Source organism: Ammodytes marinus (assembly GCF_949987685.1).
Source record: "Ammodytes marinus genome assembly, chromosome: 6".
Lineage (NCBI taxonomy): Eukaryota > Metazoa > Chordata > Actinopteri > Uranoscopiformes > Ammodytidae > Ammodytes > Ammodytes marinus.
The window spans coordinates 6,600,549-6,625,526 of NC_137235.1; the positions used below are offsets into that span (position 1 = coordinate 6,600,549).

Here is a 24,978-nt window from a genome sequence, read left to right on the forward strand (position 1 = left end):
TGGATCCATCCAAATAATCCCTTGGTCTTTAATCGTTCTAGCTTTAAATCATAGATTTGTTGTGGTGTTTTCTGGCGTTGTGTGAAACCAGAAACACACCAATAAACAAATGTTCTGCTCCAAAAAACAGATTACTATCGGTCAGTGGAGCAGAGCGGCTGCTCACACAACACAACACATGAGTGGATCCTGGGAACAAACAGACACACACAGTAACCCTGCCAACCAAAGTGGAAACTCCCCCACGCCGCTCTGGTCCATTCATGTGAGGATGTACATGTAGGCCTTCAGCCCCTCGCTGCTGCCTCACAAAACCCATTACACTGAGTTCTGAGGCCCCGGTTCAGAGACCAGCAGCTATCACTAGGCAACAGGCAGGAGGGGAATCCTCAGCACAGCACAGAGCCTGTTTATGCTGCTACAGTACAGGCTCATGACAGAACACAGGCTGGATAGAACTGACACTGAGGAAGAAACCCCTACAGAGGGTCACGTTCAAATTGGTGCCCTGCATGGTGATTTAGACACTGAGCTGCAGGGAAGTGACATGTTTTTCTGTTCTGGCTTCAATGAGGCTCAAATCGCTCAGATTATCCCAACAGGTTCAAAAACCAGAGTTCAATTTAGGATATTGGAGATAGGCCTTTCACACCGCCGCAGGGGTTCAGATTGCTTTCGAAATGTCAGACCACGTCTAATTTCCTAACAAATTTTTTAGTTCATGAAATATTAGAGAATAGATAAAAATGTCCTTGCACAAATATCCAGAGCCAAAAAACCCATTTCCAGGTTCCACATATCCTTTGATCACTAATGTGAACTAATGGGACCATTTGAGTATTAGGGCTGGTGTTAAAGCTGCATACCTGACACCTCTGCTTATTGGGACATTGGGTTTTTTCAGGCTTTGTTGGTGAGAAACCATGTTTTCTGTTCAACTATAAAGGGATCATTATTCAGCTACAACCCAAGGTCGAACGCAATGTTCAAATTCATTGTTTCAACTGTCATTTTTTTTTAGGGTTTTATACTGAGTTCATGTACATCTAAATTATGTAGCGTTCTCCAGAATGCAGGCAAAAGTGGCCTAGATCCCAGATAGTTTCTGTTTCAATCAATTTATTGTTGCTTTGAACATTGGATTCAGTTCAAGACTCTACAGTTCACACTGGAATCTGATATTAGTTAAGAAAAAGTTTAATGTTTTTTTTGTCAAAAGCCAAACAGAAACATCAGTAAATCCAAATTAAGGAGTAAGGCTTGCAGTGTGAACGTAGCCAAAGGGACAGAGGTTTTTAAATTGAAAAACATTACCCGGATTTTAAGATGGTCCATTACACTGTTAAAATTATTCCCTCGTGGATGTAATTAACCAAATAATTTGCTTTATTGAACATATAAGATGCCTTCACACATGTAACAAAAACAGACAACTGATATGCTTGAAATGAAAAAAGAAAAACCCACATTTTATTGCACTTAAGTTATAAGAAAATAAAATTCTAAGTGAATCAAACAAATACACAATCCCTTTTAAGGTTTTTTCTGTCTGTTTTTCTTTTTTTTGCCAGGCAGTTTACATGAACTGAAAAAATAAAACACCTGCAACAAATCTGATTTCTCAAACCAGACCATAAATTAAAACAGAGGGAGAAAACAACGAGAGGAGATAGAGCAAGATTCTTTTCTTTTTTTCTTTTTTAATATACAGTGTTATACCACTTTCACAGTTCAGCTTGAGTTGTGACTCTTGGAGATTGAGACGAGTTTTCGTTTGGCTACAATGTTTTCTGTTCAGGTCTGTTGCCTTTTGTGTTTGTCGTTTTCCCCCTCACACTGACGATCCAGGAGGCTGCGACCGCCTCGCTGATCTCAAACTGCAACACATGTAACACTAAGACTCCTGGCAGCTCCGCCTGTCAGCTGACGCTTGTGATGGTCTCCTCTGTTGCTTCAGACATCTTTGAATGGAACAACAATCACACACGGATACGGACAGTTCTCTCATTCACGTGTTAAAACCGATACATTTGCTATTTTTTTTTCTTTGCCAGTCCACACAGCATTTGTACATTTCCCCAAAGAACAGGCTGAAAGAGCTTTGTCCCAAAGGAATGTGTTTACAAGTTGCCCGTCAACACGCTAACACACGCACTCATGCACGCACACACACGCACACCAACAGTGTACATCCCCTTGTTTTCCTCTCTACAACACCGAACACCGGCAGTTACCTGTCGCCCGCGCTCCCGCCTCTCAGCCTCGTAGAGGCACGTTTGGCTCAAGTTTCAGTGGCAAAAAAAAAAAACACAAACAAAATAAAACAATGTCGGATGTTATCTTTTGTCATCTTTTGTTTCTCCAAACATATAGAGTTCAATTTGGAATTTTGCCTGGGACTAAAACGTCACAGCAAGTAAAAGTTCCCGCTCTCTCTCTCACTCTTTTTTTTTTTTCATTCGTCTAGCAGCATAAATACAGTTTGGCCACTGGGGGAAAACAGAAGAGGGGAAGGGGCTGGGGGGGCGCTAAGAGCAAAGAGCCTTTAACCTCCTCACAGCACCGGCAATAGGGAAGCCACCCCAGCTAAACTCTGAAAAATTCTGGACAGCATTGGTGTTTGTGTGGAGACAGAGCTCCATCCCAGGTACGTAGAGAACAGAAAGGAAGAACAAACAACTCAAATAAAAAGAATGTGACATAATGACAGCAAACTTAAACAGAGCAGCTTTCTAATACTGGGATTTGTTGCTGTTGGCAACCGTGAGGAAAGAAGAGAGAAAAAAAAACGTAACCCCTTTCATATGATAAACCAAGAACCAATTGAAATTCACAGTTGTGTTTGTGTGCGATATTGTAAAGAATTTAAACTACAAAAAACCGTGTGGAGAACAATAAGAACGGAAATGGAGTGACAAGAAACAAGCCTGATTGCAGGCTGAACCCTCCGGTCTCCAATAACAACAAGCAGCATTTAACTGTGTGTGGAATTTCACCCTCCCACCTTCCTCAATCTTTTCCACTCTCTCTGGGTTGGCTGTTCTATTGAGTGTATGTGTGTGTGTGTTAGGGCGCACACTGATGGGAGAAAGAGAGGGACGGGGTGTGTGTGTGGAAGGGGGGGGGGGTCTTTAAAAAATAATATATCTCTGTACATCTCAAAATCTGTCAGGCTTGAACGAAACCAAGTCTCTGTGCGAAGCCGACCCCCGAACTGAAAAAGGGTTGAGAGTCACTTCATAAGAGTTCAGTCGTCATTTATTTTCTTTCCTCTCTTCTTCTTTTTCTCCCAGCCAATCCAGGGACAGATTGGTCTTTGCCCCGCCCCCTCCTCATGCGCTCACTTCCTTGCCAGCCCGACCTCCCTCCAAAGGTGGGGTCAATATCAAGTGGCTGAAGAATGTGTGAGGTTTCTGGGGCTCTGTCGGTAACATTTTTGGGGACTGAGGGGGCGGGGAGATAATGGACAGCCCACTTGTTGTTGTTGTTGTAGCGGTGGGTGGTGGATTTTGCGAGTTTAGGTGAAGAGTTGTGGGCGTTCTAGGAGCCTTATCTCCGCATTCTATTCCTTTTCCTCTTCGGCTGGTTCCCTCTCTCTCTTTCTCTCTCTCTTCGTCCCTTTTTGTCTCACTTCATGTCCACGTCAAAGTCCAGCACCAGCAGCTTGGTCTCCTCGGTGCCGTTGCGGCTGCCCACAGCACACACCAGCTTGGTGTTGGAGGCCCGGATGCGCCACACCACCCCGCCGCTGCCCCCGCTCTCCAGGGTCACCAGGTTGCGGATGAACTCGCCCGTCTTCAGGTCCCACAGTTTGACTGTGCCGTCGTCGGAGCTGGTGATGACAAAGTTCTTGTTGAACTGGAGGCACGTCACGGCACTCTGGTGCTTGTGGGGACCTGGATGGAGAGAGAGAGAGAAAAAAGGGGAAGAGAAGGATGAGTTTTAGGGTAAAGAGGGGAATTTTGTAGGAGTTACTTAGTTTCTGAGGTTATTCATGTGAGGGTTTTATTGCCACAACTAGTTTTTAAAATAACCTTTTTCCACTAAATACTAAACTAAAGTGGACCAGGACAGGCGTTCCTTCGTTAAATTGATGATTAAATGTGTTAAGCCTCCCATCTACCAATAGATTTCCTTAGAAAGATGGCGGCCCAAACAGTCCTTCGTTTTACATTGCTGTGCAGCTGGAATTTTTCTTTTTTTTTATTAGATCCTTTTTTTGCATTTTTTCATGCTTTATTTATAGTGCAGAGAGACATAGATGAAATAGGGCATAGAGGGGAATGACATGCAGAGAACGACCACGGGCCGGATTTGAAACGGGTCTGCTGCGAGGATCATTGAGCCTCATGGGGGGCGCTTTAACCACTACACCACCACAAATGTTTCACTAAACTTGTAATTAAAGTAGAGAACTCTTCTAAACGGTCTAAATTTAGACCCTGGTTCTTCTAGTAACAATGCAGGTTTCGTTCCAGGGTTTTTCTGGAGAGCTAAAGGGTTCCATTTCCTTTTCTTTCATTGTGAAGCTGGTGAGCTGTAGTGAGTGTAGTGAGTGTAGTGAGGCCCTTCTGGCTCTAGGACGAGCTGCAGCAACGTGCCAGGGCCGAGGCGTGTCACTGTCACGGAGGCTAAGCAGCTCCAGCTACACCTCCGTCTGCTCTGCGCCGGCAGCTGGCACAACGCCACAGATACAGTGAAGATGGCCGCTTGTTACTGCCTTCATTTAGGTGACTATTTCTGACTGACTTGTATGTTAAAATGTCCCACAAGGGCGTGGAAATTATATCTTAATTAAATGAATTAGGGCGACACAGAAAAAACAAACAAGCTCAGAATCAAGTGCCTGCCGCAAATGAAGAGCGTTTTTTAATTGAAGTTTGAAGCAATAGCAGCTGTTTCATTCAGACACATTTGAATTTATTTTACGCTTTCACCACCATCCATTTGACAGTGAACGCTTGTTGAAATCTCAGCATCAACGCGCGTTTCACACATCTTTTCCATTTCTGTCTGGGGTTGGATCAAAGGCTGTGTGTTATTTACCCGAGTATACACACTAGCGCTGCTCTGCACCAACCCCCAACATTGCCTGCCTCCACTCCCTACATTACCACAACAAAGCAGCCTGCTCCATCACTGCCAATACAAGTCTCTTCAGCTGACAGTGGGGACCTTGTTGTCTAACCATTGTCTTATCAAAACACACTAATGAATGGCAGAAATTGTCCGCTGACCTAATTATGTGACCCACAAACTTCCCCCGGCCTTCATCCCTTCACTGTAGTCACTCCCTCCTCCACCCCCAGTCAGTCTTATCCCTCCCTCCTTCTCTCCTTCTCTCTGGGGCATCCCTTTGTTCAGTGTTGGTATTTGTAGGGTGCAGCACACAGAGTTGTAGTTTACTAATGAGGGCATTTAAGGGGTGTGGCGCTGGTGGTTGCGGCTGCTATTCGACCAAAAGGATTTCCAACTTCCCGTGAGGAACCATGGCTGTTAAAGGAGTCTGAACTATTCAAAACACACACAGAGGAAATGAGAGTCTTTTAACACACAAATTGTAGAGCCACAAGGTGACGGCTAGGATTTATTTCAAGCCCCAACATGTGTTGCCTTTTCATGTTCAAGGGCAAGTGGCAATTTTCTACGTTTAGTTACATATTTATGGCTCTCCTATACATATCAGTTCAGTGTACGTCTGAGTGCTTCTGCAACACTTTGTATCAATTGCACCGTCTCTACTGACGGCATCATGTAACTGAGTTGATTATATTTCAATTGGTGTTCCAAAAAGGGCTGTTTCACCTCCTGTAGTGTGTTATTCCGCATTAATAATGCAGCAATTAATACGATAACTAAGTTGTATCATAAATCCTGCACTACCTCCAAATACAGCTTGCATGTTAAATTAAAACCATAGCCTGCTTCAATAGTAAGACTCACCTTGCAGGGTTTGCAGGCACTGGCCTGTCTTGATGTCCCAGATCTTGACAGTGGAGTCTGCGTTGCCCGACACCAGGATGTTGTCTTTGAGCTCCATGCCGCTGGTGAGGGACTGGTGGCCCGTTAGCGTGTGGATGCAGTTGCCAGTCTCCACGTCCCAGACCCTTATAGACGTGTCCAATGAGCCGCTCACCACGTGGATCCCATCAAACTACAGAGGAAGAGGGGAAAGATAAGTGTTGACAATGTTTTCACCCTGATAGCAGACTGAATCCCATTATAAAAAAGGGCTAAGGATCAACTTGTCACCTGAAATTGCAGCTGATGCTTACACAGCATCCCCTTGTTTTCTATTAACTAACTCCAGATTGAACTCATTGAAATGAATGAATTTTATTGATCGGTTGAAACTTGACTTTTTGTTCCCCACGTTAAATGGTAGAGCACCAACACTTTTTTTTTAACAGCCTAACGATGCAGCCTGTGGTTCAAAAACCAATCTATCAGCTCAGTAAACAGTCTCTTCTCAGAGGGCGATGGCACCAGCTAAAGTGCACTGTAATCACACAGAGTGGGCGAGAGGACATCTTAGAGGACACGGAGGGATGAACAACACACCGACACACACACAGTTTATAGTGGGTACATTAAATCATTATAGAACCGTATAAGAAACGCTTGGTGCCAAGAGTTCAGTTCAGGTCTTTATGGCCTTTAGTGTGCCACATTGGCAAAGCAACTACTTTAGCACAAGAAGAGTTATTTCAAGTAACAAAAACTCAATACGTGTACATACAGTAGGTTTGAATGTAGGAGGTTCCCTTTCCTAGAATCATGAGCAGTTTACAGAGAAGGCAAACCCTCAATGGAGATGCACCAGTTTTTCATACATTTAAACTAAGCTTGGTTATAATAATGGAGGAGATTGAAAGAATTACAAAATGTTATACTAATAACTACCTGAAGTGACTTTCTGTTTGCATAGTTCATTACTTCTTCATTGGAAGGTGCAACAGATTTTTTTTTTTTAAACCAGTGTGCGTGTTTACGATATGAGATATTCCATTAACTTCTAATGGTGTGATAATTTAACCAAATCTATAGTTTAAAACCAGCTGGAAGTAGTAATTTGGAAGTTCTTAAAAAAATAATACTGATTGTAAATGTTAAGCCTTCTACTAATCTTAAATGTACGCTTGTGTGTGTGTGTGAGAGTGGGTGTGTGTGTGTGTAGTAGTTCACCTGTAATGAGTAGACTCTGTTGGTGTGTCCCTGCAGCGTGTGGAGGCAGGTCTCTGTCTCGGGGTCCCACACCTTGACCATGAAGTCGTAGGCACCGCTGACCACGCGCCGCCCGTCGTACTGCACACAGCGCACCGCCGCCACGTGGCCCATGAGCACGTGTAAACACTGACCCGTCTCTATGTCCCACACACGCAGGGTGGCGTCACGAGAGCCACTCACCACCCTGAGAGCACAGCACAGCACAGGGAAAGAAAGAGTCAAGTATGTGTAGTAGAACCAGTAAGTCCTGAGAGATGAATATTGATTATGTATTCACGTTTCCACTAAGCGATGCAGCTCGGTGCCTTCATTTGCGTTTTCCACTGTCAAAAGTTGGGTAAGGTCCCGGAAATAAGCAAACCGAGCCGCACCTATTTTTGAGACCCTTTCGTTGGGGTCGAAAGGGTTTATAGCCGTCCTGAATGCACCCCACCAGATCTAGTGTAACCACGCTGATTCAAACCACGCCGTGCCGACACAAACCGCTTAGTGGAAACGAGGCATTTTGAGTCTGGGCTACGACACAAGATGTTCAAAACTCGTGAATTCAATGGAGGTGTTTATGTTGAGCTTTTCTTTCACACAGAAGGAGCAACTCCCGTTCTGCCAGATTAAATTCAACAGTGTCTACACAACACGTTCATTCATACGCACAGTCATACCTTGGCAGCTGCTACTGACAGAATAATGGTATGAACGTTTTCTTTCACTCCGCAGACAACGAGTAACCCACAGCGTCACTTTCATGTTCATACTTGAACGTACAGAAAAACAGCCGTTTAACTCAAAACAGCCACCCTGCAGCAGTGTCTTCACCCCACAATGTCAAAAGGGAAAATATATATTACAGGTTACAGAAACGGAAACTCCCTTTAGGGAAGATTGTTTCTCAAGATATGCATTTTCCAGAATATTACTGTAAGGACAGATTGTACCAAAGATATTACTTAAAGTTATTAATTAAACATTGATAGTCACTGCTGTTTTGAATTTCCGGACACCTCAATAAACACACATTCCTCCAGATTATAAACTGATCCCCATTGTAGGTTCTTCAGATAAAACTTGCTCTAAATACACAGTGCACATGACCTTTTATTTGTAAGATGCCTGGCGGCGCTGCATAGATGGGTTTCACCAACGTGTTCTTCACTGTCTGCCTGCAGCTCGCAGCGTTTCCACCCAGTGAGTAATCAAATGCTACACAAAAAAGATTGGTGGGCCCCAAGGCGCAAAGAGCACTCTAAGTCTCTGGAGTGCAGAAGTGAGTGAATGAGTGAGTAGCAGTTCACTTAAGATGGCTCACAGGCTCTATTTAATCACTATGACACCACATGCTCACTTTCACAGAGATCCTGTCCCTCTTACAGTGAGCCAGAGATGCTCTTTTTGCTTGGTGGGATCCCTGTTAAGTCGGCCGTTATGGTTCTAATAATAGCAGAGCATATAGGAATTTAAAGGAACAGTTCCAACATTTATGGAAAAATGTTAGTAGAAGGTTGTCATCTTCCATTGTTTTTTGTATGCTGTTTTTTTTTTTGACGATGTTTCAGAAACATTCAAAACTTCACGTAGGAGTGAATTTGAAAGTGGTTTGTATTTTATGATTTTATGAACATTAAAAAAATCCAAAGATGTTTGGTTTTAATGTTGCATAAGACAGCCCATTGTCTAGGTATCTGAGAAATGTTCAGCACTTTTGCTTCAAAAATCAAACGGATTAAAATTCCTCTCACTCAACTCATCTCGTCAATCATTCAACTCATCCTTTCAGCTCTAGGTTTATTAGCCAAATCTGAGTCATATCGAAAGCACCACGCTGCCAAAATACCCTACTACAACACAAACAATGAGATTGCTCCATACCTTTTCTCATGTAGGTGCATGCAGCGCACTGTTGAGGTATGCCCATAGAGGGTGTGGATACAATCGCCTGTCTCTGCGTTCCAGACCTTGAGCGTGCGATCAGTGGAGCCGCTGATAATAATGTTGTCTCTCATCTGGGATGACCACACTCCCCCGGTGTGGCCCACCAATGTGCGCAGACACTGGAAAAAACCATAGAAGAAGATCAGTACATTTTGTCACTGGCTGTAGAGTTTGGGTGTAAGAAAAAGTTAAGTTTCAAAGACATTCAGGGTGATTTCATTCATACATAACACATTTGGACATAATCACATTTTGAGATTTTCTCCCCTACGACCCCCTATCGCCTTCGGGGAGAACAAAAAGACAAGGAAATGAAATTTATGTGACCTTTTTTTTTTAGGGGAAAGAAGAAGAGTGCAGTCCTTATATACCTGCTGCTACTTCTGTACTGGGACAAAATCTCTCCCTGAGCTTTTATAATTGCTTTTACTTATCTGGAAAGCCCACGATTCATCCTCTTTGCCGAGACATTTGACAACTGTCTTCAATAAAAGAGAATGCTCCCATTCATTCTCATTAGGGATAGCAGATAAGCTATTGATTACGGCTGTTATGGAAATCCACGTCTCGTCAATTGAATGTGCGTCTCTCCACACAGTTTGTCTTATTTTTCTCTGAGTTTAATTAAATCCTAAAGGCATTAAGTAAGGGATAATATATAGCGACCAAAAAGGTGAACAAGATCCCTACTCTGTGAGTCGGGCTCCTGTTCACCTTGTCCATCTTTATTTCTTGAGTGACCCGTTCCTTATACACTAACTAAATAAGTAAATTAATTTTAAGAAAATATTGATTTAACTTTGGCTTTATTGATTTAGAAATACTTTAAATTGCTTACAGTTAGAAAAATAGTCCTCTAAGGTCGGAACTTCCTCCATAGTAATGGACTTGTCTGGAGTCTTTTCAGACATTAACCATGACTCCGAAGTTCCTTGCTCTCCATACATTAAAAGTAATGTTGAAATGTTCCATTGCTTTTTAAATGGAGTAGTGGGCCTAACTGTTTGTCTGTCAGTGGATTGATATTGCAGCTTGTGATCCTTTATAACAATTGTCCATAGGTCCATGGCAACGGTGAATTATCCTTAACAGCGGGCATTATCGAGAAATAATTTCTGAGTGCTGTGATTGACCAATCAGAACACAGCATTTATCAGTGGCGTGTAATAAACCTAAAAGCTTTGGGGAAAGGAGGAAAACAATGGAAGAGGTCAATGTGGAGTGCTGGGGAGAGGAGTGGAGTTCAAGTGGAGAACATGCGACCCCCCTGACAGCAGCTGATAAGCAGCTGAGCGGTGAATGGCAGCGCGGGATGAGGGGGCTTTTATTACAGCGAGTGAGAGGAGGAGGATGCTATGATGCTCTTCTCTATGCTGCGATAAAGAGAATCGCTTCATTAACTGTGGCCCGATGTAGCGCGACCTTACAATCAACCCCACTACAGTGATAAAAGTATCTTGTTTTATCACAATGGCCCATTGTTCTTATCTTAAGAATAATACTGCAGATGGACAAACATGCGTCTAAAATTACACTTGATTTGAAATATGGCAGAAAGGTTGCTACTATTGTGGAGTATCGGAGAACATTATCAGGATTATCTTCATTGTTTTGACAGTCTACGGTTTGTGTTTATTTTGCAGTAGACTGTAATTGTACTCTCAAGGATGGCAGATTGTTTTCCCCCGTGAATCGGAGCCAGCGGTTCAGGTTCCAAGAAGAAGAATCAGTGTGTGTGATTAGCGCTGACTCAATCACTGCGTGGGCTGAGAGAATACCTGGAATGAAGGGCTTAGGCGTCTTCATCCGCGCGTGAAACAAACACAGAATGAAACTGTTGCCGAGAGTGAAAGAAGATTTGAATTCTTTCCATGGACGTGTGAAGGAGCGATTTACATTTTTCGGGACTTTTTTGAATTTGTTTGACACAATGCATTTTACATGTGTACTATATTTTCTATCCATTCAAAAGGAAAGCCTGTAGAATAGTATCCGCATCCAGTACAGCAGCAGAGACCAACAGAGCCCCAAACCATGAAGGACTGATTAAATAAATACATTCTGTAGGTTTTCTCTTTGTAGTGAAAAGAAAACCCTCCTTGAACTTAGCAGGAAATATCAGGAAACTAGGGTGGACACGGTTAAAGCTGCATGGAGCTAATGCTTTGTGAGGTTCAAATAAACTACCGCTGGTCAAAGAATCGCATTATTATACATTCAACAGCATAAATGCTCAAAATAGTAGCCTTTTTTTTTGTAATGAATACAATTGTTTTGCTCTCTACGATCTGTGGCTAGTGTTATGTGCAGTAATGGAGCCCTTGCCATAATAGATACATTTATGAACTTGGTCATTTTCTGTTGGGAACATTTTGCCAACTGAGCAACCAAGTGATCCTCCTGGCACATTTTCTCCTGCCGCTGCCGAATCCAAACCCTGCTCTCAGCTTGTCAAATAGAAAAGTATTAATAAGACAAATAAAATAAAAATAACACTGGGGAAATAAGGCAGATAAATCAAAGGTGGTGAGAAAGAGGATGGCAACATGTTTGCCCTTTTTTCATTTCCTCTGCTGCTGATTTGATGACACGGGTATGATTTACTGTTCCACTTCAAACACTGACAGGCCGACGACACGTACTCACAGATAACTACACTGTGCTTTCTGAATAGGAACAGGGCATTATTATGGAAACACAGAATCACGACCTCGTCTGTGCATTCAAACGCACCCATGCATGAATGCTTGATTGCCTCATTAATTTAACAGTTCAGTAGTAATTTCCCCATTTCTAATCGTCTTAACAATACTATTACGCAATCTCTAATCCGTTAATAAAAAAATGGGGGAAAAGAGGAGAAGGTAAACTTGGTATATTGACTCAACTAGAGCATCTGGCAGACAATGTGACATGTCTCCGTGGATACGACAGCCGTCCACAGATCTGCCATGTTAGATCCGCCTGACAGCTGAGACTGCTGCTGCTGATGGAGGCCACAGAGGACATGCACTGCTCTGCTAAGCACCAGGCAGCCACCTTTGAAGCTGTGTGTGTGTGTGTGTGTGTGTGTGTGTGTGTGTGTGTGTGTGTAGCAGAGTGACATCTTTCACTACAGCTGGAGGCCTGAGCAAACTATTTCTTCAGAAGCAGAAAAAACCCAATCTTTTTTTAAAACCCCTCCAGACCACTCATCTGATCTGTGAGCTTCAACAGATGAATCTTAAGTCACTTTAAACTCTTGTGTGTTGGTTCAATCTCTGATGCAATATTTTCACCACAATCAAATCCCCATTGTATCTTGCGATCGCTAAGCAACGGCCCGGTTCTTTCAGAGGTGTGGTAGCGTTTACATATAATATGTGCTCATACAAAAGTTCCCTGATTGCCTCACAGCGAGGGTGCACTACACAGCGTTTGCTATAATGAGATAAATCAAGGGCAAAACACACCTGGCGGCTTGGGGTTTGTTGAGCCTTAGACATGACTGTTGTACCGGATCAACGCTTTCTGATGGATATTTATACATTTTTCATACGAGCCAGAGAAAATAATTCTCTATCTAATAATCTTTGCTTTCTGTGCCCAGTGGGCTTGGAAAATGCATAATTCACCAATAAGTTTTTAACTATTGATGGAAACAGCTGTTACAATCTAGTCAACATCATAACTGATTCACTATTTAGGGGATACTACTGTGACGGAACACCACTTGATGCATTGCACATTGGATCATCACAGAGGAATCTGTTTGATCTAGGGCTGCAACTAACGATTATTTTGATAATCGATTAATCTGTCGATTATTTTCTCGATTAATCGATTATTAATCGATTAGTGTTTTGGCCCGTAAAATGTCAGAAAATGGTGAAAAATTTTGATACATTTTCCAAAGCCCATGTTGACTTCCTCAAATGTATTTTTATGTCCAAAACACAAAGATATTTCAGTTTACTGTCATAATAGGATTAAAGAAACCAGAAAATATTCGCATTTGAGAAGCTGAAATCAGAGAATTTGGACATTTTTTATTAAAAAATTACTTGAAACGATTATCGATTATCAAAATAGTTGGCGATTATTTTAATAATCGATTAATAATCGATTTGTCGATTAATCGTTGCAGCTCTAGTTTGATCGGTCTAAACTAAACACTAGATTTCAGTGGCAGAGCGGCACAAGTGGCCAAATGTTACGCTGTTGTACACCTGGCACAACTTGTCTCTATGCTGTGACCAATTTATTTTCCGTCTCATCAATTGAAATCCTCTGCCTACAGTGCAAGCTGCTAGCTGGTGGAGGGGCATTTCAAATCTCTCGTCTGAAGAGAAGGACAGATGTAGCTGCTGATCTGCTGAGTGCATGAGCCAATTTGCCCTGGTAATCCATAGTCCACCACCAAACTCATTACTGATTTTGCAGGGAGAGCTCTCTGATGAATGAAAAACCATCCATTATCAAACACACAGAGCATTCTAAGAGCATCAAGGCCACGAAGCAAAGAAAACCCACATCTTCAGTCTAATGGCATGGAGCTTCAAAAGGAGGACGTTTAAAGACTAACAACAGAGTTCTTCATCTCCGTTGATCATTGTGTTGCTTATCTCTTATTGATCCAATTCTAAGTCCTAAGTTCTGCTGTTGGGAAGAAAACCCTGAGCTGCCTTTGAAGTCCAGGGATTGATGGGAAAATAAAATAAATGGCGTACCAAGGTCAAACAAATCACTTTTAAAAAAGGAGGGTTATGCAGTACATCTTTTTTTCACAACATCTTGGCCATTTACAATATGAAGGACAAGAGGAATAGATGTTGACACGTTCGCAGACGGTGTAACACCTGGAGAATCGCGGATGGCCACTTTACAGCCCCGCGTCTCATGGGGCCAAAGTGACAGAGAGGAAAAAAAACTTAGCAATGAAGCCCTCAAACAGGCCGGATAAGACCAAAAAGAGAAAGTGACAGCGGAGAGTAAACACAAATGCAGGTGCCGGTAATCCCCATTGTTTTGTTACTTTTACAGTTTCACCGCCATCGACAGCCACTTCACCCCGAAATGGTCGACTGGGCTTAATTGGCCATTCCTCTTCAAGTGAGGGATTCTCTCTCTCTCTTCGCTAAGGAAGCAAAGAGATGAAATCCAGCAGAGGGGACGTGCTCTTAATACAGCCGCCAAAACAGAAAAAACGGATTAAGGCTCATCTGCTTTTCATAGCAAATGTAAACAAATAAGTCTGAGTGGGATTAACGTTGTATAAAAGCACACAGACAGTATACTGTGCTTGTGTGTGACGTAGGTCTGAATGCTGGGTGGTTTTCAAGAGAAGCGGTTGGGCCTGCTGGCGGTAGTGACTCATCGCCACAGACTTCCTGCTCAAATATGGAGCCACTGCAGCTGTAACTCAACAACCTGTCATCCAGATATTAGTCTCGGGCGGAGAGGGGGGGGGGAATTGTGCTCCGTGCCTATCCGATGACCTTGTGAAATATGTTCAGATCAGCAAATACTGTGACTGATATGCACATGCAATCACTAGCTGGGTGAATGCCAACGTTTACTATCCGTTAAGACTAGAGAGAGGCTTTGCAAGCAATGAAAGGCAAGCTCTCTTCTGCTGTAGGGACGTAAAACCTTCTGCCGAATGATCATACAGAATATCAATTTCTCATAGTTTTTTTTTTCCAATTCGATTTATTTTTCTTTTCTTTTTTAAACCAAAGCCCATCCTGATTTAATTTCATCCCCAGGTAATAGGTAAAAGGAATTGAGCGGAAAAAGAGAAATATGCAGTATGGTTTACGGATAATTTTTTGTGAAAGGCTTTTTTTTTTAATGGAATCAAACACCAGACATGAAAGCACTGCGAATTAGAACAAACTATGAACCTCTATACCACACCACAGTAAAACTTTTCCTTTTAATACACAGCGTAACAAGCTACAGCTCACGGCCTGTGTGGCGGCACCAGCTTCAGCTGTGAATACTAACACCGCTGGCGGACATGTGCTGTGTAACAAATCTGCAAAATGGCTAAATGTAAGAGGAGAGAGGAGACGGGGATAGTCTGGCATGGATGTTTTTACATGAAACTGTAACTATAAGGGCTAGAGAAAGCTGTTTTTATCTATAACTTAACAACAAGCTACACAAGATGATTGTCTCCTTGACTTCCCATTCAACAAGTCCAAAGCATTTCTACCATCCATATACATCTGACAACAGTACGAAAAAAAAACTAAGCCATTTTAAGGCGCAAACTTGAAGAAAACTATTAAAGTAGTTGACTGATACCTTTCCTGTGATGGCCGACCAGACTTTCAGCGTGTTGTCGTCGGAGCCGCTGACGATGCGGTTGCCACAGAACTGGAGGCAGGTGATCACATGGTCGTCATGACCTTTAAGCACCTTCAGAGGGGACGGATAAAGAGACACGCAATGAGAAGGGCAAAACTACTGATGCTGACAATGACACGTCTTGTTTGCTTTATTCATCAAAGAGGAGATAACAGAACATTGTTGTAGCTCTTTAAACAGAGATACACGCTGTGTGTGTGTGTGTGTGTGTGTGTGTGTGTGTGTGTGTGTGTGTGTGTGTGTGTGTGCATGCATGCGTGTTTGTGTGTGTCTACTCTCTGCTGGCTAATATTGGGTCACAGTTCTGCTAGCTCAGCAAACAGCAAAACTCACTGCATATTCAAAGGAGTATGAAGAGCACAGAAACCAATCGGCGGTGGCCCGAAACGACCCGAGGCCGTTTCTAAAGCACACAAGGCCAATTAAGGATCAGCTCTAGCATGCTGGTCATGCTTTATGGGGGAAAACTTCTGAACAGGCAAAAGACTAATGCAGTGTTTAAGATTTAAAGGAGGATAAGATCCTGCTGTTCTCCAGCCCAATTATCATTCAACACAGATACTGCTGAGCACAGACCTCGCCCTATCACTGACTGTCCATCAAGCACCTTACTGAACCATCTCTCTGTGACATCAGATCTATAAGATCAGGTCACCGGTGAGGAATTAGTTTTTAAAGAAACGCTACCTTGGGTGATTTCAGGTCCCCTCTCCTCCAGTTAGTGTCTATTCTGTGCTGCCTGATGTAGGCACTCTTCCAGGGGCTGTGAATGAAGCCGGGCTTGACGATTTTCCTCTTCTTGAGGGGCAGAGGCTCATCGATGCCTATTAGGAGAGAGGCGCAGGCAGATTGGATTAACAGGCTTGTGTATTTCCTCTGAACGTTCAATTTAAAAACCGGTAGAACCACATTTTTAAAGCAGCAGTAGCTCTAGACCACATGCTGTCTGTCTGCATCTGTAGCAAACACTTAAGACTAAAAAAAAATGATGTGATAATGTAAATGTAACACAATTACATCTGTGATATTAACAATAACATTTTTAGTTTTTATCTCTACAAAAACAAATCAAGTCCTGGACTTAATCTTCTTTTGTTCATAACACAAGACGTGAATTATTTCCTTGACAAGACAAGTTAAGTTGGCTTTACTTGATAACTTAAGTTGATTTTACTTGGAAAATGTATTTCTTATATGTTCAAAAATGTATATAGTATTGCTTGGTCTATGTAATTATCCAATGCGCAAAGTGGCCTTCATTTTTTCAAGTAGATCAAGCAGGATATGTTTACATCAGTGTAGGAATCACCTTCTTCTCTGCATTTCTCCCTCCAGAGCAGGTTGTCTTCCGCCAGGATGCGCCAGTAGCGACACGTCTGCGCTGCTTGGAGGAGGTCCTTCGGTTCCAGGAACGACAGCACATACAGAGCCAGCTGTTGAAAGACAAGGAATGCAAATGGTAAGAGGTGTTAATGGCAAGGGAGACACAGAAAGGAGACATAATTCACTGTAGCATGTGTACACAACAGTACAAACAACTCGTGGGAGGGAAGCTATTCATTTGTACCAACTAAATCACAAAAACAAAAAGGGACAGCTGAGAATATACACTTGCCAAACAGAACTATGGGAATTATATTGACAGCATGACTGACAATGGTAGACAATGGTATTATCATATAATTGAATCAACAATTCAACAGAAGCCTAACAAAAAAAAAAATACAAAATGAGTTTCACACTGCAGGTAATAATGCGAGGGCTACTGCCAAAGCCTGCATTAACAGAGACTCAAAACCTGCTGCAATAATTCCAGACCTCTGAGGCATAGAAAAGAAAACACTATTGTCTACTGGTTTTTTTTTCAAACATTTTGTGTCTGTTGCAACTATGAAACACTGCAGCGGATTAACCACCAGGTCAAAGCGATTGCTCTAAAATCCTCGTTATAAAGGATATGGATTATGGGTTCATTTTGCAGGATGAGCTGTAACTCGGTGTGCAAACATTATTCTTTTATCATATTACAATAATCCGAGATGATAATGGCTGCACTGCACACTGTGTGACCAATTCAGGAGTGATGTCATGAACGTAGTGGAATGTCAAATGTGAAGGTCACTCCAATAACCATGAAAACACTTTAGACTGGTTTTTAGTGTGAGTGCCAGTTAGATTTATTCTAATTTAGGTTTGTGTTAGCTAGATTAAATCCAATGTTGATTTTTGTGGAACTGGTCAACTTGATTGGACCATCTCTGTTTCTTTATAACATTTTTTGAGCGCTTCATTTCCACAAATATCCAAATGTATACAGTTCAAAATGTATGTATGTAATGTAAAGACATAGGGTCAAATACGGTAGTCCTCATTTGGTACTGAACATTCGTAATGTTTTTATTTATTTATTATTTCACTCGCCTAAAAACCCCCCCACAAACCTTGACAGACCTCAATCACCTGAAAGCCCGTATAAGCCGCTAGTCATTAGCGGGCTCGGAGATATTCTAAGAGTTTCATGAATGGACCTGGAGTGTGTGATGGCTTTTTTAAGCCGACTTCATCGTTTCAATTCCAAGTGTATCTACGGTGCAGCTGCAGGGATTGTGCCGTTAAAACGACTCGACAGCCCTACCCGATATATAAATCCAGCAGCTCTGGTGGAGAGTAAAGACGGGATTATCAAAAGAAGTCGGAGGGAACATGGTGTTAAGAAAAAATGAAAGCGCTGATGTCCTGGTGAGAACTCACATGATGCTGTTGTGTATTTGGCTGTAGAGCAAGTGGTGCTGACACCTTGAAACCTTGCATCCTATTACCTCACTCCCTATGCTACCACCTCCCTGACTCAGACAAGGTGTTACGACCATATTTGATCTGCTACAACAGATACTGTGGAGTTTTTTTTAAGGAGCCTGTTTGTGATCTTATCTTTGGTGTGGCACATCAGCTTGTTTGTACTGTCAGTTGTGATTCAAGTTACCATAGATACTGTTAAATGATGTCAAGGCAGGTTGCCATAGGTTTAGGGCTGGAGAAGAAAAAAACCTTGTCTCTGTTGCGTATGTGTATTCAAAAACAACGTCTACCACAAGGGATTCCCAATGGTAACAGAAATTGGTAACAGAAAAAGGATTGGGTAACTCACCTCTTTGGGCAGCAGGGAGATAAAGTCTCGCTGAAACTGCGGCTCGATCACCTGCATCATATGCTTGACTTGCGTGGGCTCGCAGCTGTCAATCAACTCATCCAGCGCCAGCAGCTTCTCTGGGCCAGTCCAGCTCTGGAAAACAAAGCACAGAGGAACCGGTTTATGAAGGGAGTCCAGAAATCTAGAGATTCTGACCCTCCAGAAGTTAATATACTGCACCACAAGTATAGAAAGTACACTTTTAAAAGGGTGACTTACTTAACCGTTTCAAACCCAGCATAACACTGCTATGATTCTAGTTGTGTTCAGTGACTGTGCAATTTTAGTTTTACATTCATGTTCCAAAATCAAGCACCAGCACACTTTCTGCTGTAGCAGCTTAGTGACATTTTTAGGTATTAGTTATAGGGAGTGTCCGACTAGAACAGTAGTGTAATCCTCCAGGCTTTTAAAAGGCTTATTTCATTGTAGTTTGTACTCTCTGTACTGTCCTCTTAAGAGGTTCTTAAAATATAGGAAGATTTTTTTTTTTTTGCATGTTGGCTATCACAGGTGGAAAAACCCTAGTTGAACACTGTCAGCAGAATATTCATAACACCTCCACATCTGGAGTGGGAGTTTTAACTGAAAAACAGAGCAGCTGGACACTATGGGCCGATTGTGCGTACGACAAACTAAACGCCCTAGCGTGTTTGTGTAGGCTTCTATTCTACTATGCTTGGAGCGCCTTGGAAACATTCCGCCTTGTGCAGAGTGTCTGTAACATGTTAATGTTTCCCTACGTGACTTCCACAGCGGCACGGAGTAGCTTGGGGCACCTGCTTATTTCTAGCAGCCAACAAATTAGTGGAAAAATTTAAAAATCAGGGAACCAGACTCCATTAACTACGTTAAAACTCAGAGGGGTTATTTGTTCCTGCTTGAACATTCAGTTGTTTGAGGCTGGGGCTGGTGAAAAGCACCGTAACATATTGTTGGACTGCAAATTGCCGCATTTGTTTTCCTCTGCGGAGGATTGTTAGGGAAATCTAACAATGATTACAGGCTACAAGGCAGGATGGAAAATCTGCAAACCACCTGTAATTTGGCAGCTAAAAGCTTTAGCCAGAGGTGCTGCTTCTGGAGGTAATCAGAGGGTGCACAGACCTCGTCCATATACCATTGGGAGGGAGACCACGAAACAGCTATTTACCTGCTACATCCATTTTCTGCCCTAGATTATGTTGGATGGAACTTTTTGTTTCACAAGCAGAATGCTAAAAAGGTTAACAATTCCCAACCTGTGATGGGTTGTTTGTTTGTTAAAACTGCTGGGAAATGTTCTATTGTTTTGTATTCAGAAATGTACTTTTCAATATTTCATGTTAAAAAATTATGAGATATTTGTGATAACATTATGGCTCTAGTTTGATACAGTTTTCCATAATAACTTTAAAAATGTAGAGTATTTTTAAAAAGTAAGTTCCTTAAACATTTAAGACTTTCTCAGTGCATTCATCATTTTTGATAAACTATTTTCCGCCTCAACATGTCAGGGGTTCTTCTGCTTCCGTAACAGGTTTCTTAAATTTCCCAGAGTGTCAACAATCCCCTGAGAACGGCTGCTGTGACACAAACCAGGAGTTAACAACTGGGATGGTACAGCTGATATTGGAACCTGCAGGAAATTGCGGCTGCCTCACTGACGCACAAGTGTTCCTCCTTTGATCAACAAATCACTGTGACAGGCCGCTGATAAAATACTTTGGTTCAGACAGGGAAATGATGAAGTATCTGCAGAAAAACTATTTCATTCGAAGAAGGCGTAATTCTTTGGTCTTCAAAAAAGGGGGCTGCAAGCAAACACACACAGATTACTAGGCCGCAAAGACAGGGAAGCTGCAATTATTTAATCTTTTATGCCAGTCATTATAATTGCTTGTGCCTTGCTGCTTAGATAAAGTTTAGTAGGAAATGTGTTTTAATTAAAAGTACTTTTTTAATTATATTAATGTATGATATCAAACCAGATGTGTTTGCTTATTGTATCAAATTAATAGTACTTTTAATAGTATTTTTGGAAGTTTCTTATTTATTTTGATTTATTTTTTGCAAAGAAAGTCCCACACATAACCCTCCGTAAAATCCTTACATGTTGTTTGTACCCTTAAATCTAAAGGGCGGATGAGCACATTTTCCAAACTCTCCGACTAATCCTTTAATATTAAATGTGACTTTGCCATGACCATGTGTGTCCTTGTGTTGCACGTAATCCCAAAATAACACCAGATGTCGGAGAGTTTGTGTGAAAAACATTTGGTCTGTGCTTTGTAGTTGTGTCTCCCTTCTCTAATAGGAGCTACATGCTAGGACTGGTACCGGGAGAATGTACAGAATGTTTGCGGTTTAGCATGCGCTGCAAAATGAAAGACAGGGGAACATGGCAGGTCAGGGATGAGGCCTAATATACATTAAATAAACACTGAGGTGTCACAGGTGGGTCCAGCTATTCAGTGTGATAATAACTTTAAGCTTTCTAAGGTAATGAAAGCCATGGCCATCCATTATATAACAAATCAAAGAGACCCCGTCAAGGCTAATATGTTTAAATGACAGCTTTCCATAAAGCCTGCAACCATTACAGCGGAAGACTGACATTTGAGAAATAGCCCCATTATGTTGCATCTGTACGGATGATGTAATATAGAAAAATTAATCTAAAAAAATGGGGCAAGCTTTCATATGAAGGAATAATACAGAATCACCTTATATAATAAAATGGGTTAAAGTTGTACATTTTTCAAATCATGGAGAGACACAAAGTCTGCATTACCGTCCTTGGATAATGCAGCAAAAACACACAAGGTAATAACAGTCTTAGGCGATATACTGCAGTAAATGTCTGATGATCATAGAAGACAACATCTGTTCAACTTTTAACACGGACCTCAAGTCGTGGTGTTATAAGCCTGCTTTTTTTAGTCCGAACAGGTACGGCTAATTCCAATTCCACGCTACGGTGCCTATGGTAATGTGATGGGCCTGAACAACACGGCACCAATTATCTCCCAGACTAAGTGAACATTGATTGGGTACAACATCTGCTTTTTGATGAGGACTCTGCTCGAGGGTTTCGGAGTCGCCCATGGGGGAATAAGAAGAAAAAGTCTGTTGTGCTCACCTGAAATGTTCGGAGCCATTCTTGGAGACCCGTGGGTGGCTGGATAGAGGTGATACGCCGTCTATGCTGCCCCTGACCGTTGGCTGTTCTAATGTGGCCAAATGTGGTGGGTGTGGCGGGACATGGGACAATTCCTGTCGGGCTGCAGTTAAGAAAGAGAAAGAAAAATCCTTAGAAACTTATAACAGAAGATCTTTACAGGCAAACAGCCAGGCATTTAGTCTTTATTGGAGAAGTTTTTCGGAAGCTTTTGTATGTACAAAGAGCTGTTTGTATGTGTGTACGCAAATGTATTTTGACAACAGATAAAACAATACCTGACCTGTAAGTTACTTGAGAAGAGAATTATGTTAAATATAAATTATTAAAGTTGCACTTCAACTAAAAGCATTTTTGCCAACCACTGATTTGATAAAAGAGAAAAATCACAGCTGAAAGCATGTGTATTCCTCAAAACACATATTAAAATGGCTTCATACAAGTAAAAATAAAACTTTTTACATTGTGTAAATTTCTTTAATTAAGCCCTGTTTAAAAATATGTAGATTTTCTACAGTTTATCGCAAGTCAACAGATGTGCTGTTGTAATAATAAAAGGGTAAAATCTCACAAATTACACATTTAAATTTGACAATTTACATTTAAATTATTCAAGTCCCACAGCAACTGTTATTATATTTGTGGAATGTTACAGTTTTAGCCAAATATCATAAATAATGTATAAACTTCAGACGGCACCAAAAAGTATATTTAAATGGATTTTACTTGAAGATTTTTCTACTTTTAAACTGAATACTAATCCTGTTGGTCACAAACGAAGAAGCAAATTTGAATGACACGTATGTCAAACTCACACAACACTGTATTAATATTTAATATGACAATACATTATTAATGTTTACATGAAAGAACTTCCAAGATATTCTTAACTGGGGCACTTCAAAGTCACAATCCCAGAGATGTGTGTTCAAACCCCGCCTATCTGTTGTTAGAGCTTGAATATAAAAAAGCAGCACACAACTTCAAAGGACTTGTTCCCATTGTAACGTAGGGAGGAGCAGGAGAAATCATCCAGTGGACCGTCTGTACTTTGGCTACTGTGGGCTGGCAGCACAATGGCAAAACTGTGGGTCCATTTCATTATTGATTCATTTTTAATGGGAGAGGAAACTGAGACGCCAGCCAGCTACATGGCAACATTTACAGTTAAGTGGCTGTGTTGAGTCTGAATTTTAATGTGGCTACATGTGAACACGCACATTAAATATTCAGGGTTAGAGAAAACATCTGGGAGCGCCGGCTGGATGCTGGAGATACAATATGATGTGAAGCATCATTCTGTTTGAAGCACCTTTGTTCATGTCTCTTGATATTTTTTTTTCTTCATAATTTTATTTCAGGGTAGGGTCGTTTAATATGTGTGCTGCGCTTAAAATAAGGAGATGAGCCTCATTAAAATGTACTTTCTCATACAACCCTTTTGGCCCTAAGGTGGGAGACGAATGCAAAACACTGCAGTAAAAAGAGAAGGTGTGTCAAGGTTGAGCAACTGGAAATGCCCTGGGTGAAATGTCAGTTACCTTGAATACTCTGTGCCTTTGCAGGGCTTTTTTCCTGAAGGGAAAGATCGGACCTCTGGGCCATGGTCCAACTTTCTCTTCATCTGAGAAAGAGAGAGAGAGAGAAAAGACAAAAGAAAAACATTAGAAACCATCACAACATAACATTGTAGGAAACCGTACTTCAAAACAAAAAAGAAGGCTAATTATTATATTACAAACTTCTGAGAAGTAAATACAAATGTTCATTGTTGTGTGTGCCATATAGTATTCGGTTGTAGGGGATAGTTTTTGCATGTGTTGTATAATCCTTCCTTTTCCCCCTTCCTTTCCTTTTATAACTCTGCTTTTAAAAACAGACTCCAAGTCCCTTTACTTTAGGGGGAGAAGCAAAAGCCCATTTAAAAAAAGGACACAGGTCATTGAAGTTTTTTTTTTAAAAGGGTGGAAGCAGAAAATTGCTTTTGCCAGTTGCAGAGTTTGTTAACAACAGTATGTCTGAAATTCAGCAAACAAAACAAAACCGACTCCAATGCCTTGCAACAGCTTTCTACAAGTAGGAATTGAAAATACAGTCTGGAAATTTAATGAATGTATGTGTTCCGTTATAAAGCAGAGAGGTATACAGTATCTGAGGAAGCAACTCAATGTTATGAGATGGTGGGATACAAGGCAGGTGGTTGTTTACTAATGTTGTGCTGTACTTTGATCAGTTTTCATGATGGAGGCACATGACAAGTGAACACAGATCTTCCAGCAACTAGACAAACCCCAGAATATCCTGAGGCGATCCCACCTTCACACCCTAAACTCCCACAGCAGCACAGCATGTTCGTGCGCACACAAGAACCACAAAGTACCACAGAGTACCAGAACGTATCCAGTGAGGGTACAGCGTGCATTCTTTCCCATTGAAGTTTGAGTCACACCGATACTTGAGAGAAAGAAAAACAGAGAAATGTTGGTTCTTTATCGCTCTCTATCACCTGCGTGTGCACACCCTACACCGATCCCTGCTGCCACCTTCCCTACCGTGCAAACAAAAGGAGCCCTGTTGTAACGGACCTGGCAAACCAATTTTTTCCTCATCCCATGCCTGCCACTCTCCCTGGCAAGGCCTCACGCCACACATGCAAGTGATCACCATCTCATCGCTGCTTCCTCATGATTAGCAACCAAAATAAATAACTGTGTGGCAAAAACAAGAAATACAATGTGACCGTGTGTTCCTTGATTGATAAAACATGTTTCAGGTTCACGGTGAGACACTGCAGTGGTCAATGTTTGCCTTTTAACATGTATTCTTTCATACTAGTTTAAGTTAAAAGGACCAAACTACATATGTAGGTTTTTATTTGACTAAACCTTGTCTGTTTTCGTCTGTGTATTTCTCCTTCACAACCATTTTTCATCCTCCATTATCCCAACCTTATTTTTTTCCAATGCTCTGAACAAAAAATCTCAACGTCTAAAGCACTCTTATCCAACATCTAGATTTTTGTTGTTTTAAATAGATGCAAATGTACCTATACTTAGTTAAATATGGCCATATTTGCATATGTCAAAAAAAAAGCACCCTATTCATCTGCAGTGTCTCA

At 41.6% G+C, this 24,978-nt stretch overlaps 1 protein-coding gene across 2 annotated transcripts in view; it reads right to left on the reverse strand.

Moving 5' to 3' along the window:
* Positions 1–1,368: 1,368 nt before the first annotated feature.
* The window catches only part of fbxw7 (F-box and WD repeat domain containing 7), a 107,482-nt gene continuing 83,872 nt past the window's right edge, over positions 1,369–24,978 (reverse strand). For both annotated transcript variants that reach the window (XM_080030212.1, XM_080030213.1), the window contains 10 exons: positions 23,402–23,484; positions 21,822–21,963; positions 18,659–18,793; positions 16,820–16,943; positions 16,198–16,334; positions 15,448–15,561; positions 9,094–9,275; positions 7,186–7,411; positions 5,944–6,154; positions 1,369–3,896 (listed from right to left, as the gene is read on the reverse strand). In XM_080030212.1, coding sequence (XP_079886338.1) covers positions 3,628–3,896; positions 5,944–6,154; positions 7,186–7,411; positions 9,094–9,275; positions 15,448–15,561; positions 16,198–16,334; positions 16,820–16,943; positions 18,659–18,793; positions 21,822–21,963; positions 23,402–23,484 — 1,623 coding nt within the window. In that variant the 3' untranslated portion in view covers positions 1,369–3,627. The remainder of the gene's footprint in view (positions 3,897–5,943; positions 6,155–7,185; positions 7,412–9,093; positions 9,276–15,447; positions 15,562–16,197; positions 16,335–16,819; positions 16,944–18,658; positions 18,794–21,821; positions 21,964–23,401; positions 23,485–24,978) is intronic.